Raw genomic sequence first — 16,168 nt, forward strand, 5'->3', positions numbered from 1 at the left:
TCTCTTAACCTAATACACTTTTTCCTTGCATTTATCATCCTCTAATATACTATATAACTTATTTTCTTATACATTATATGTCTTCCCTACCCACCTCCAAACAAGCTTCACTAGAAGAAAGTCTTTGTTTTATTCACTGTATGTCCAAATCACCTAGAACACTGCAGGCTCCCAAAAAATATTTGTTAAGGGCCAGGAGTAGTGGTGGCTCACGTCTATAATCCTAGCACTTTGGGGCTGAGGTCACGCCACTTTGCTCCAGACTGGGAGACAGAGCAAGACTCCATCTCAAAAAAAAAAAAAGAAATTGTTAAGGCTGGGTGCCATGGGTCATCCCAGCACTTTGGGAGACTGAGGTGAGCGGATAGCTTGAGTTTACAAGTTTAAAACCAGCTTGGGCAATATGGCAAAACCCCGTCGCTACAAAAAATACAAAAATTAGCTGGGCATGGTGGCAGGTGCCTTGGGAAGCTGAGGTGGGAGGATTGCTTGAGCCCAGGAGGTAGAGGTTACAGGGAGCTGAGATTGTGCCACTGCACTCCAGCGTGGTGAGAAAGTGAGACTGTCTCAAAAAAAATGTTTGTTGTTGTTGTTAAGAAGAAGCACTATTTCCCATTATGTAGAAATGGCACTCCTAGAAATTATGTATCAGATACTTGAGGGAATGACTTCAGGCTACAAAAAGACTTACAGGATGAGAGTGTGGCTCAAGAGACTATATTCGAGAATCACTCAAGAACTCAGGTGCCTCTTGACTGCCCTCCTCTCCCCAACCATCCCATCCTTGCCAGTTGTAATTATCTATAAAGTCACTGAAGAGATTCAGTCTAAAAGCACAATGACCTGCCTGGGCTACCACAGCTCACCAAACTCAGTTTTGGCCTCACTTCTATGACCAAGCTAGTGACCTGGTATCCAGGTCAGCATCTCGGCCTTCCTGCTAGTCCAGCTTTAACTGAACTCACTCAGAACTAGATTCTTGCTTACTCGTGAAGAACCAGCCTTATACCTCCATTTCAGTAATTAGGGACCCTTGCCTTTCTCTCCATATTTCATTTCCTGTCTTGGTATCCTGATCAATATTTTGGTTCCTCAGACTTACACCTAGTACCTGTGCTTACTTCACCTTTATGGAGTCCTGTCCTGGGCCCAGTCCCAGTTTCTGAGCCCCAGACCTGACTCTCAGGACCAGGTCCTCTGTCTTTTGCTTCCTTCCAGACCTCCTGGCTCCTGGGCTCTGCTCACCAGGCCTCCCTGTATCTCCCTAACTCCAACTGTCTATTTACCTGGACCTCTGCCCTCAGACAGCTTGGCCCCTCCAACTCCCCTTCCCCATTACTCCCTTACCTGAATGCTTGATCCCCTCTTATCATTAATTCTGAGACCTTTCTGAAGAGCGAGCCAAGCCCTGGTCCATTTGGTCTCTCTATTTAAGACTGAATAAGGTGTATCTCAGCCCTGGCTGAGCCTTGAGCCTGAAAATAATGAATATGAACTTCTAGTTCCTCAAAGGGCATAGTCAATCTTCCTAACAGTGTCAAAATGCTCTCAGCTGAAGCTGGTTGCCAAAAATAATCAGTGTCAAACACTTGTGCTTTCTTCAGCAGACCTATGTGCTTTACTTGGATCCTTTCACTTGGGTGAAACCAGAATATACTTTGCATTCTGCTGCCTCAAAAAAGAAATCCTTTAGATTTATCAGGAAACTGGGCCCAAATAAAAAGAAAACGATGGGCCGGGCACGGTGGCTCACGCTTGTAATCCCAGCACTTTGGGAGACCAAGGCGGGTGGATCACCTGAGGTCAGGAGTTGGAAAAGAGCCTGGCCAATATAGCAAAACCCTGTCTCTACCAAAAATAGAAAAATTAGCCAGGCGTGGTAGTGTGTGCCTGTAATCAGGTACTTGGGAGGCTGAGGCAGGAGAATCACTTGAATCCGGGAGGCAGAGGTTGTAGGGAATTGAGATCACACCAGCCTGGGCAACAGAGTGAGACTCCATCTCACACACACACACACACACACACACACACACACAAACACACACACAATGGCTACTAGAGTCAGCCCAGGACTGGAAATTATAAAATCCTAGAATCCAATTTTTACCCTTACTAGTCCTGGAATATCCCATAGGATTAAAGTCACATACCTAGAAGCATCAAGGAATGGTCTATAGGCCAAGCTGATCCATTCTTCTTTATTGGATGAATATTTTGGCTCCCGAGGTGTTTCTCTCATGGTGTCCAAATCCACTAAATAATGGCATTTACTGATATCGATCTGAAATGGAGAAAGGCCAACTCTTCATTAGTAATTTCAAAGGTTCCTTCTGGGTAGAGAACAGCAACTGCAATCCTAAGAATTCACAGAGCTTTGGAGGAACAAACATCCAAGTCTTCAGACAATGTTGCCTGTGCTCTCTCCACTCAGATAAGAGTATTCAGGCTCTTGTGGGGGACAGGCACACTCATTCAGACATATGTAGGCTTTGGCTGGTCTGATTCCAGGTTGAGTTCTTAAGTCCTTCTAGTCCCATAGACACTTCCAAAGCCACCACAAGCCCACAGTCTACCTCTGGAAAACCTATCGTCTTCTGCTCACTAATGCTCCCTTCCAGTCCATCACCTCTTATTCCACAGACTCAAAGGGCATGACTAAACACAGATGCTAATGTGTGAGAAGGCCTGCCTCTCCTGACAGCCATGGGAGGTTACACTACACCTCACAGGGGTACAGAAATATCATGCATATCATCTCCTTCAAATATTCAACAGAATTGACAGAGACATGGGAACAGCCCCTGCAGCAAAAGTTTAGTAAAAGTGAGATATCAGAACTCTGCTTCTGTTAATACTATGTATTATATTAATATTGTGTATTAACAAAAGCAGAGTCAGCCAGTTGCTGATAACATGGATCTATCAGAATATTATAAATGCTCAAAGGAGAATATTAAAATATTTCATTTAAAACAATGCTGAGCCAGGTGCGGTGACTCTCGCCTGTAGTCCCAGCACCTTGGGAGGCCGAGGTATGCAGATCTCGTGAACCCAGGAGTTCAAGACCAGCCTGGGCAACATGGTGAAACCCCATCTCTATAAAAAATATATAAAAATTAGCTAGGTGTGGTGGCACACACCTTTAGTTCCAGCTACTCACGAGGCTGAGGTGGGAGGATCACTTGAGCCTCAGAGGTCAAGGCTGAAGTTAGCCAAGATCATGCCACTGCATTCCAGCCTGGGCAAAAGAGAGACCTGCTTCAAAAAAATATTTTTAAAACAATTAAAACCAAAAAAGAGTCCTCTTAGGTAGTTAGACGTCAGCTAAGATAAAGACTATTTGAAACATGTACAGATATGCAGCAAATATCACACTTGACGTTGAAGGACTAAAAGCTTTTCCTTTGGGATCCAGAGTAAGTCAAGGTTGCTTGCTATCACTACTCTGTTCAACACTGTACTAGAGAATCTAGTCAGTAGGGTAAGACTAGAAAAAGAAACACAGGGCAGAATAAACAGAAAGGAAGAAACAAAACTCATTCATCACAATGATATAATTGGTCCAAAAGACTCTACAAATAAATTTTGGAATTATTAAGAGAGTTTAGCAAAATTCAGACTTAAAGGATATCAATCAATGTCATATACTCCATAGCAATAAACAAAATGAAATTTTATAAAAATACAATTTAAAGCATTTGAAAATGTTTACCTTAGAATAAATCTAATAAAACATGAGAGTGCTCTATAAAAAAGTACATAATCTTATTGGCCAGGCACGGTGGCTCACGCCTGTAATCCCAGCACTTTGGGAGGCCAACGCGGAGAGATCACTTAAGGTCAGGGGTTCGAGACCCACCTGGCCAACATGGGGAAACCCCATCTCTACCAAAAATACAGAAATTAGCTGGGTTTGGTGGCACATGCCTGTAATCCCAGCTACTTGGGAGGCTGAGGCAGGAGAATTGTTTGAACCTGGGAGGCGGAGGTTGCAGTGAGCCGAGATTGCGCCATTGCACTCCAGCCTGCAACAGAGTGAGACTGTCTCAAAAAAAAAAAAAAAAAAAAGAAAGGATAGAATTTTATCAACAAACACCCATCAACAGATAGATTCATGTGGTATATCCACATCATTAAAATGTGGTATATCCATACAATAGAATAGTACTCAGCCATAACAAGGAATGAAGTTCTGATACATGTTACGTCACAGATAAACCTTAAAAATATTGCTGTGACTGAAAGAGGCCAGGCACCAAAGTCCACATATATATGATTCCATTTATATGAAATGTTCATAATAGGCAAATCCTCTAAGACAGAAAGCAGAGGTTACTATGAACTGGGGAGTGGCTGCTTAATGGATATTTAATGGGTACTGGTTTTTTTTGGGGGGGCATAATAAAAATCTTCTAAACTTGGATACTGGTGAGAGTTGCACATTATAAATGTACTAAAAGCCATTGACTTGTATACTTTAAAATGATTAAAATTGTAAATTTTATGTTGTGCACATTTTACAATTAAAAAATCATTAAAATTGTAAATTTTATCTCAAATAATTTTTTGTTACACAATAAAGTAGACCTTATTAATGAAGTGATATATATTCTATTCCTAAACAAAAACCTTACTATTATAAAGATGTCAATTCTAAACAAGTTGATTGATAAATTAAATATAACCTCAATCAAAATCCCAACAGACTTTTTTGAAACTCAACAAGCGGATTCTAAAACGTGTATGGAAAGGCAGAAGGACAAGAATAGCCAAGGTACTCTTAAAAAAGAAGAATAGGCTGGGCGTGGTGGCTCACACCTGTAATCCCAGTACCTTGGGAGGCCAAAGTGGGAAGATAGCTTGAGGCCAAGAAATCGAGATCAGCCTAGGCAAGACAGTGAGCCTCTGCTTCTACAAAAATTTAAAACTTAGCCGGGCATGGTGGTGTACACCCATAGTCCTAGCTACTCAGGAGATTGAGGCAGGAAAATTGCTTGAGCCAGGAAAATTGCCTGAGCCCAGGAGGTTGAGACAGCAGTAAACTATGATCATGCCACTGCATTCCAGCCTGGATGACAGAGCAAGACCTCATCTCTACAAAGAAAAACAACAAGGTGGGGGCTTAGTTACTATGAAGCTATAGAAATTAATACAGTAGGCCATGTGCAGTGGCTCATGCCTGTAATCCCAGCACTTTGGAAGGCCGAGGCAGGTGGATCACCTGAGGTCAGGAGTTTGAGACCAGCCTGGCCAACATGGTGAAACCCCGTCTCTACTAAAAATACAAAAATTAGACAGGCATGGTGGTGGGCATCTGTAATCCCAGCTACTCAGGAGGCTGAAGCAGGAGAATTCCTTGAATCCGGGAGGTGGTGGCTGAAGAGAGCCAAGATCGTGCCACTGCACTCCGGCCTGGTGACAGAGCAAGACTCTGTCTCAAAAAAAAAAAAGAAAGAAAAAGAAAAAGAAAAAAAATTAATACAGTGAGGTATCAGTGCAGGAATAGATCAACAGACCAATGAAATAGAACAAAGAGCCTAGATCAGACACAGGTACATGTAGACCCTTATTTATGACAGACGTGACACCACCAAGAAGTGGATGGTCTTTTCACCAACTGGTGCTGGGACAACTGGATATCCCTTATGGGAAAAATGAAAATGAACCTCAACCTCACTCCACATGCAAAAATCAACTTTAGATGGATTATAGGCCTAAAAATGAAAATATAAAGCTCTTAGAAGATAAAAGAATAGCTTCAAGATCTTGAGTAAAAGAGTTTGTAGATAAAGCATTAATTATAAAAAAGAATGACAGATACATTTGACTATATTAAAGTTGAGAATATTTTTTCATCAAAAGACACATTAAGGCCAGGTGCAGTGGCTCACACCTGTAATCCCAGCACTTTTGGAGGTTGAGGTGGAAGGATCACTTGAGGCCAGGAGTTCGAGACCAGCCTGAGCAAAATAGTGAGACCCCATCTCTACAAAAAATAAAAAAATTAGCTGGGCGTGGTGGTGCACACCTGTGGTCCTATTTGGGAGGCTGGGGCAGGAAGACTGCTTGAGTCCAGGAGGTAGAGGTTGCAGTGAGTCAAAAAACATTAAGAATTTAAAAAACACAGAATGAGAGAAGATATATGTAATACATTTAACCATCAAGGATTCGTATCTAGAATATATAGAACTCCCACTAATCAACAAGACAAAGACAAACCACCGAAAAGAAAAACGGGAAAGTGACTTAGGTACTTCATAAGAAGAAACTGAAATGGCCAAAACAAGTGAAAATGTGTTCAACCTCATTAGTAACCAGTAAATGCAAATGAAAACCACAATAAAAAATCACAGTATCGAGTGTTGGCCAGAATGTGAAGCAACAATTATAAATTACTGGCAGGAAATAAAGTTGGTAAGAGATCTTTAGAAAACTATTTGGCAAAATCGACTAAAATTGAACATATGTATTTTCTATGATCTAACAATTCTACCCCTAGTTATTAGATTGAACCACATGAAATTATTATTTGATGTTTGAGCCACAAAAATGGTAATTTCATACGGTTCAACCTAATGTATATCCAACAGAAATGCCTGCACCGAAAGAAAAGAATGTCCAAAGTGGTGTTATTTGTAGTAACCCAGATTGGAAACAAAAACACCCATCAACAATAAAATAATAAATAAATTGTGGTAAAGTCATACAATGAAATATTAGTAAGAGAGAATAAATTATAGCTATAGCAATAACGTGTGATTATTATAAACAAAATGTTGAGTGAAAGGATCAAGACACAAAAGGATAAATGCAGTGTGATTCAGGCAAAATGAACCTAAATCATTTAGGGACACATGTAAAAGTCATAAATCTAAAGAGAAAAGCAAGAAAATCATTACCACAGGAGTCAGGAGACTCCCTCAGAACAGGGGTGTGGGTAGGTGATCAAAAAGAATGCTGGGGGAGCTCCTGGGTGCTGGCAATGTTCTATTATTTGACCTGGGTTACCCAGACACTTGCTCTATTATTATTACTACTAATTTACTGTACAAATACTTTATACACATTTAGGCTTATAGATTATACATGACTAGAAGGTTTTTTAAAAGTGCATACAAGAACAAGTTGGTCATCTCTGGCTTACAGTAAACTCTGTTCTTCCCCAACCTCCACCTTACAGGAATGTTCTCATTCTCTCCCAGCATTATTTATATGTAAAAAAGACTTCAGTCTCACATCTGTCTCTACATATGGCCTATTCCTCCAGGGGAGAGAAAGCACACTGAGAATTGACGTCAGACCCAATTCCATTCCACATAACTCTCTAAAAATGATCCTTTGCATAAACACTTCAGGAAGTAGCCTTTTTGGTCTGAACACCCACTCTGTATCTCCCAAGGATTATAAGAACATGAAACAAGTTTTTAAAAGCTTTACAAGTGCCGTGCCTCTGTAAGCAAACAGAACCAGCAACAGACAGAGACACTGAGGGTCTTATGCTTAGACTTCTTTTGGTTAGGGAGCCCTCAGTATGACATTTTAATACTTGACCTCAACGTGGTTTTTTCTGGCCAGGCACACTACAGGTCTGGTTATCTAGATTTGGTGTCGGGTACAAGGCCTACCAGGGATGTGGGTGGAAACTAATTAATACGTGACTGTATCAGTCAGATTAGGCTTCACTTACCATATCACCCCTAAGCAAATTCCATTTAAAGTAAAGGTCTTAGAAAGATATCAAGGCCCAATCTGAGCAACATAGTGACAGCCCATCTCTACAAAAAAAAATTTTTTTTAAAATTGGCTCAGCGTGGTGGCTCGCACTTGTAGTCCTAGTCACTTGGGAGACCGAGGCGGGAGGACCGCTTGAACCCAAGAGTTCGAGGCTACAGTCAGCTACGATTGTGCCACTGCACTCCAGCCCAGGAAACAGAGCAAGACCCTGTCTCTAAAACAAAAAAAAAAAAAATAAGAAGGACACCAAAGCAAAATCATATTAATCAAGAGGCTAATCCATTAGAAAAACTTTTAACCTCTTTTTCACCATCTCTGAGAAGCAGCTGATGAACAACTCAAACACACAAGGACAAAGGCCTCCAGCAGAAAATGATTAGGTATGATCAAGGACAAGTTCTTCATTCAAGAACAACTAAGGTTATTAGAAAAGGAGCTCAAAGTCAGCCAGCCCAGATTCAGGCCTGGGTTCTACCACAAACTGGCTGAGTGACTCACAATCTTTTTAGTTCTTATACCTCATTTTCTTCTTCTGATAATAAAGATAATACCACTTACCTCAAAGAGTTATAATGAGGATTAAATAAGATGATTCATTTAAATAAAACTGGTAAACTGGAAAGGACTATAAAAATAGCTGTAATAGCGGAAGGAACCCTTGACCAGCTCTATGAAATGTGAGTATTCAGCTGGTAGAAACAATCCCTGGAACAGTAGCACCCATTAAAATAAATGATCCTTGTTTCAACCTAAGTTAGTGTCTATTATCAATTTAAGTTAAACCCAACATACAGGACAGGATTACAATGTTAACCACTCACAGTCCCCAATTAGCAATGAATTAGCAGTATCCACCAAATGATATCAAAATAAATCTTCTTGGTTTTAGGTTACATTTTCTTGCCTCTTCACAATTCAGTAGTTTTGATTCGTTGTGGGGCACTATGATTTTACACTTTTGAGTATTGAATTTGTTGAATTTGTTTGAAGGGTGATACAATTTGCCCTGACAGGCAATAAAATTGTTTGCAGATCAAAAAGCAAAAAAGGAATCTTCTAGGCATCCTCAAAGCATTTATTAAATATCTATTTGGTGAATCCTAAACTAGAGTATATAAAATTGCATATAAGTCATAACATGTCCTTGTTCTTTTCTTCTGCTCACTGCAGCCTCAACCTCCTGGGTTCAAGTGATCCTCCCAAGTAGTTGGCACTACAGGCATACACCACCATGCCTAGTTAATTTTTTTATTTTTATTTTTTGTAGAGACGGGGTCTTGCTATGCTGCCTAGGCTGGTCTTGAACTTCTGGCCTCAAGCAGTCTTCCTACCTCAGCTTCCCAAAGTGCTAGGATAAGAGGTATGAGCCACCATGCCCAGCTGACCAATCTTTCTTTCTTTCTTTTGGAGACAGAGTCTCACTCTGTCACCCAAGCTGGAGTGCAATGATGTGATTACAAATCACTGCAGCCTCAACCTCTTGAGCTCAAGTGATCTTCCCAGCTCAGCCTCCCAAGTGGTTGGGACCACAGGCATGTGCCACCATGCCTGGCTAATTTTTACATTTTTAAAAAATACAGACCCCAGGTTGGTCTTGAATTCCTGGGCTCCAGTGATTCCTCCCGCCTTGGTCTCCAAAAGTTCTGGGTTATAGGCATGAGCCACCACACCCCAGCCCCAGCCATTCTTAAATTTATAATTTAGGTAAGGAAATGACATCAGCATATATGAAATACAGAAAGTGTTATTAAAAATTCAGAGTTCAGAGAGGATGAGATCACTGGAGGCTACAGTAGTTGAAAAGACTTCCTAGAGCTGGTAATAAAAGTTAAAGAGAAAACAAAGGGAAAAAGGCAGAAAGGAGCATGGTTGACAGGGGGAAGAAGAAGAGTATCTACCTGTCCCAAAAGGTGTCTGTTGAGAAACAAAATGAGAGCGAGACAGTCTAAGGACTGATAATAGACGATCCAAAGGAAGAGAATCTGGATTTTGTGCATCAGCAATCTATTCTAGGTTTTTCAGCCAAGAAGTAAGATGATAAAAACAGGGACTTAGAAAGAGAGGTCTATACTGGTTATGCTGCAGAAGATGAGGCAAGAAAGTGTTGGAGGAAAAAGTTGAAGTAACTACTCTAGTTACTACTGTAATATCCAGTTGTGAAGTGATATTGCCTTCTGATATTTCTTTCTTTCTAGACAGGGACTCAGTCACCCAGGTTGCAGTGTAGTAGTGCAAATCACAACTCACTGCAGTCTTGACCTCCCCAAGCTCAAGTGATCCTACTACCTCAGCCTCCTAAGTAGCTGGGACAACAGGTGCACAACACCACGCCTGGCTAATTTTTTTTGTATTTTATAGAGTCGGGGTTTCACCATGTTGCCCAGGCTGGTCTCGAACTCCTGGGCTTAAGTGATCCACCTGCTTCTACATCACCTTCTGATATTTCTGTGGCAGTGGGAATGAAGAAGAAAGGACAAATCTCACTTTTATTTCTCTCCTTTTTTTTTTGAGATAGATTTTGCTCTGTTGCCCAGGCTGAAGTGCAGTGGCGCGGTCTCGGCTCACTGCAACCTCCACCTCGCAGGTTCAAGCAATTCTCCCCTGTCCCAGCCTCCTGAGTAGCTGAGATTACAGGCGCCCGCCACCACGGCTGGCTAATTTTTATATTTTTAGTAGAGATGGGATTTCACCATGTTGGCCAGGCTGGTCTCAAACTCCTGACCTCAAGTGATCTGCCCACTTTGGCCTCCCACAGTGCTGGGATTTCAGACGTGAGCCACCACACCTGGCCCTCACTTCTGTTTCAAATGAAATCAGTGACAAGTGAACTAAGGCTGCAGTGAAGAATAGGTTTGGGTGACATTGAGGAAAGATGATAACTTGTGTCTTACACCTAATGAGGTGGAAAGAAGCATGGTGTATTCAAGTACAGTCATGCATCACTTAACGAGGGAGACAGGTTTTGAGAAATGTGTCTTAGATGATTTCATCATTATGTGAACATCATAGAGTGTATTTACACAGACCTAGACAGTATAGCCTATGACACACCCAGGCTATATGGTATAGCCATAATAATCTTGTGGGACCACCATCAAATACGCAGTCTGCCCTAGATCAAAGTGTCACTGAGCAGCACACAACTGTAATTGAAAGAAGACCAATATGACTAAAATACTGAGTTAGAGAACTGTTTTCTGTTCCTACTCCTGGAACACTCCTTGTTGTCCCCTCATAAATTCTTACTCACCCTTCAGATTTCAGCTAAAAATGATTTCCTTAAGAAAGACTTCACTGACCTCTTAAACTAGGGCAGGTCCTAAATTACATGCTCTCATAGCAACCAATACTTCTCAAAACATTTTACAATTATATTCTATTAATTAATTGGGAAATTCACTGTAAGCTCCATAAAATCTGGGGTTGTGTCTATCTCATTCACTCTTCTATGCCAAAAACCTAGCACAGTACAAAACATACGGCAGGTCCTAAGTAAATGTCTATTTAACAAATATGTGCAAGAATGAATGAAAAAAAGGGAGAGGAAGTGAAGGAGGGAAGAAAAACTGAAAGAGTAGAAGAGAGACAAGAAACAAGCAGATAGGGCCAAAGACCACAGATAAAGCTGAGAAGACACATGTAGTACTCGGAAGAAGGAAGAAGTGGAAGAAGCCAAGGATGAAAGGAACCAGAAGACAGGACATAGAAGAATCAAAGAAGTACACAGTTTTGAAAATCTGGGTGGAGAGTAGATTTCAAATGCTACAGAAAGGCTATGAGGAGCTGAAGACTGAGAAAAGGCAACAGGAGGAATGGGTTCAATGGTTGTATCAAATAATTTTATCGCAGTTTAGAATGCCATGTGGGGACAAGGAAAGAACTAATAGTCCAACCTCCTATTCTCAGTGACCTTCTCTGCTGTCTATCCAGCTGCCTGAGCCAAAGCCCCACAAGTCCTAAGACAGGAAGGATGTGAAGTTGCATTCAATCATCTATCAGCTGGAAATGACAATGACGCAAGTAGCTGTAAAAATAGAGATCTCTGGCAAGGGCCAACATGAGGTTCAGGGAACATCACAGAGAAACCATCTCCACACAGAAGACAGATCTTATTTCTCAAATGTCACTGAAAATCCTCTGGTAAACAACTGTCATCATGACTCCTCTAAGAGTCCAAGGGGATAATGTGAAAGATCAATCTAAATCAGCTGCCCTGTAAACTCCTGGGCAAGTGGGAGGATTAAAGCTGAGAAAACTGTTTACACAGTTTGCCCACAGCTAAGTAAAATTTGGTCATAACTGAGGCTATCCAACAGCCACAATGGCTGACATATGTTATTAATTTAATACTTAGCTTTTAAGCAGCATTCAAAATGTCTTCCTTCCAAACACATAATAAATTCTGATTCATCACATCTCCTCAAATCCCTCTGTGAGCAACTGCAGCAAGGCCCAAGCCTTCTTATAGCTGAACCTTATGAGCTCTGTGAAAGCAAGAACTGAATCTGTCTTTATCAGTACAATAAACCTGGTGACTGGTACAGTACCTGGCATACCTCAGGCAGTCAAAAAGTATTTATGGAAGGAAAGAATGGTGACCAGCTGCACCAGGATGCTGGACAACTTCCAACACCAAGCTGTTCAAAACTATGACCAGCTTATTTGTAAGTGCCAAGAATTTCTTCCCTTCGCTTTTAGCCCCTGGAGGACAATCTATTTCCTCCCTAATACCATACAATAAAGATCACATCATATTATAATAAATCCACTAAACAAAATCAAGGTGTTGGCATCTGGTAAGGGCCTTCTTACTGTGCCATCAAAATGTATGACTCCATTCAGATCTATGAATGCGTTCCTGCTATTGGGAAAGGGATTAGAGAATCCAAAGGAAATAAACAGAATAATCACACTTAAGAGCAACTGTTTTAGTCCACTCTGTGTTGCTATAACAGAATATCTGAGACAGGATAATTTATAAAGAACAGAAATTTACTTCCTTACAGTTTTGGAGGCTGATGAGTACAAAATCAAGGTGCTGGCATCTGGTAAGGGCCTTCTTACTGTGCAATCTCATGGCAGAAGGCAGCACATAGTAGAAAGGCAAAGACATGGCAAGAGACAGCAAGAGAGGGAGGAACTCATCCTTTTATAACGCACTAACTCTCGAGATAAACCACTCCCGTGATAATGGCATTAATCTACTCATGAGGGCAGAGCTCCCATGACCCAAACACCTTCCATTAGGTCCCACCTCCTAACACTGACACATTGGGGATCAAGTTCCCAATACATGAACTTTGGGGGACACAAACCATAGCATTAACTCAAAGTCCAAATTGGTATTTCTTGCCTTTCTCATTTCACAGACAAGATGTTAGAGATAATCAAGTCCAGTTCTGCAACCTTCCAAAACTTTCTGCATGTAAAGAAGTTCTAAGATGTCTTTCGACTTCATTTTAGCCGCAACTTTTTTACTATAAAAAATACAAATGTAGGGCCAGGTATTGTGGCTCACACTTGTAATCCCAGCACTTTGAGAAGCTGAGGTAGGAGGATCACTTAAGGCCAGGGGTTCAAGGCCAGCCTGGGAACATAGTGAGACCCCGTCTCCAAACACACACACACACACACACACACACACACACACACACAAATTAGCCAGGTATGGTGGTGTGCACCTGTAATCCTCATTACTCGGGAGGCTGAGGTGGTAGGATTGCTTGATATCAGGAATTTGAAAGTGCAGTGAACTATGAATGCACCATTGCACTCCAGCCTGGAAAACAGAGTGAGACCTTGTCTCTAAAAACAAAATTTTTTTAAAAGTAAAAAGAAATCCTAATGCATATGCTCTACATATTTGAAAATGGATTATCAGTACTTTTTTCCTATAAGGTCCTACTTTCATGCTCTGTATTTGTACAAGTGGGCTTTTCCCCTTCTGCTCCACAGGAGGCTTCTGTCCTCCTTGAGTTCACCTTAACACACCTGCATTACTGTTTGACAGGTGTACCGCCCCAGTCAAACATCCTACTTGGCACTCTCCCCAGAGCAGCACCAAAAGCCAAAGCCCCTTGGAGATCATCCCCAACTCCTGGAATCTCCAGCTTATTCTACATTTCTCATGTCTCTCCATCATGCCAGACTAGAGTCAAGCTCAACAGGGTCTTCTTTTCCCAGTGACTCCGCCAAGCCCATTCCGTTGGCTGTGGTTTTGCTTGATCATAGGTAGGAACAGTGGGAATCTGTTCCTACAGAAATGGTCCATTCACATGTATCACTAACGAGATGACGAGGCATTTGGCTGAGTCACAGTGACTTCCGCTGTTTACCCAGGCTTCTTTGAATTTCTTCACTTTGACATTCAGAGCACTGGGCAGAAATCACACTGCATTAATATCCACTTGTGGGACTTTGAGATAGATACAGATTATATCAGCAAGCAACCATAAAACAAACATTGGGAGTGGCTAATGCTCCAAAATGACAGCAACAGAAAAGCAGATTATAATAATGTTCTGTGCTGGGCCCAGTGGCTCACACCTGTAATCCCAGCCCTTTGGGAGGCCAAGGTGGGCAGATCACTTGAGCCCCGGAGTTTGAGTCCAGCCTGGGCAGCAGGGTGAAATGCTGTCTCTACAAAAAATACAAAAATTAGCCAAGCATGGTGGCACGTGCCTGTAGTTCCAGTTACTCGAGAGGCTGAGGCAGGAGGATCACTTAAGCCTGGGAGGTCAAGGTTGCAGTGAGCTGTGTTCGCACCACTGCACTCCAGCCTGGGTGACAAAGCACAACTCAGTCTCAAAAAAAAAAAAAAAAAACGGCCAGGTGCTGTGGCTCACACGTGTAATTATAACACTTTGGGAGGTCAAGGCAGGCAGACTGCTTGAGCCTAGGAGTTCAAGACCAACCTGGGCAAAATGGTGAGACCTCATCTCTACAAAAAATACAAAAATTAGCTGGGTGTGGTGGTGTGCACCTGTAGTCCCAGCTACTCAGGAGGGCGAGGTGGGAGAATCACCTGAGTCCAGGAAGTTGAGACTGTAGTGAGCCATGATCACGCCACTGCGCTCCAGCCTGGGTGATAGTGCAAGACCCTGTCTCAAAAAAAAGGCCAGGCACAGTGGCTCATGCCTGTAATCCCAGCACTCTGGGAGGCAGAGGTGGGAGGATCACCTGAGGTTGAGAGTTCAAGACCAGCCTGACAACATGCAGAAACCCCATCTCTACTAAAAATACAAAAATTTTGCCGGGAATGGTGGTGCATTCCTGTAATCCCAGCTACTCGGGAGGCTGAGGCAGGAGAATTGCTTGAACCTGGGAGGCGCAGGTTGTGGTGAGCCGAGATCACACCATTGCCTTCCAGCCTGGGCAACAAAAGTGAAACTCCATCTCAAAAAAAAAAAAAGCTCTGTATCTTCTGCCTCCGACTAAGTGCTCTTTTTATTTAAATCTAGCTAATATTTTCATTTGTATCAGGAAATGGGACCGCTGAATACTCTGCCTCTAGCTCTGTGATTTAGGGAAGTAACTTAACCTAGGCTCAGAGATTTTACCACCTTTCCAAAAGGTTTGGAGCGCAAACCAATAAGATCCCTCTCAACTCTAGAGAAAGCAATTTCTCAACTCTAGAGAAAGCAAATGTAGAGAAAGCAATTTCCTCACAATTGCAAATATATTCCCCTTTGCTGATTCTACTCTTCTCTAAACTACTGCTGTTCATCATTACATACATTTCCATATTAAAAGCCCTGTGCTGGAGGTAACAAATATACAGGATTTGGTTTTACACTGCCAAGTCTCGGGCAATCAGAAAGTCTACGTCTTGCTTCTAGTACTGAACACAGTTAAGAAACATGTCACAAATGGCAAAGGCAAAGTAAGATCATTCAGTTCTCTCAATTTGTTGATGTCAAGGAGCTATTTAAAGCCAATGTTAAATATAGAAAGGTTAAAGAAATTTTGTGGGCTTACGTGCCTGAAAAATTCTAAATTTTTACAGTGCTTCTTCATCTCTAAGTGCTTTACCAATATAAAAAGTCTGATTTGGGAACAGGTCACATGTCTTATCTACAGAGCCTAGATCACCACACAGATCTATCCTGAAGTTAGGTGATGGCAAATACAGAAAGCTCCAGCTGTTGTTTCCTTTCCCACTGTTCATATTCGACATCACCAATCAATTGCGGCACTCTTCCACTGAGCTTGGATTCAATGTCATCATCCTCTTTCATCCCAGGCTCCAGTGAGCCACTACCAACTGATGAGAGGTGTTACATGAAATGAAACTATTTGTCCCCCTTGTGAAACTAGTACATAAGGGTGAACACCCAGGATGGTGGTGCTGCAACTCAGTAAAGCCCAACTGGGTGATTATCTCTTAGTTCTCAACAACATGTCTCAAAATAAACAAGTTACTTTATACAAAAAT

The 16,168-nt window shown here is 41.7% G+C and overlaps 1 protein-coding gene across 6 annotated transcripts in view; it reads right to left on the bottom strand.

Moving 5' to 3' along the window:
• The window catches only part of ALG9 (ALG9 alpha-1,2-mannosyltransferase), a 94,016-nt gene that overhangs the window by 25,783 nt on the left and 52,065 nt on the right, over window positions 1–16,168 (bottom strand). For 5 of the 6 annotated variants that reach the window (XR_012094545.1, XR_012094544.1, XR_012094547.1 and 2 more), the window contains one exon: window positions 2,151–2,281. Coding sequence is in view for 2 of the 6 variants with exons in the window: in XM_008020826.3 (XP_008019017.1) it covers window positions 2,151–2,281 (131 nt within the window). In the remaining 4 variants the exon portion in view is untranslated. Of the gene's footprint in view, window positions 1–2,150; window positions 2,282–16,168 lie in introns of those variants that run through there. The other variant, XR_005242733.2, reaches the window with a different exon arrangement.

The sequence above is a fragment of the Chlorocebus sabaeus genome, chromosome 1 (assembly GCF_047675955.1).
Source record: "Chlorocebus sabaeus isolate Y175 chromosome 1, mChlSab1.0.hap1, whole genome shotgun sequence".
Lineage (NCBI taxonomy): Eukaryota > Metazoa > Chordata > Mammalia > Primates > Cercopithecidae > Chlorocebus > Chlorocebus sabaeus.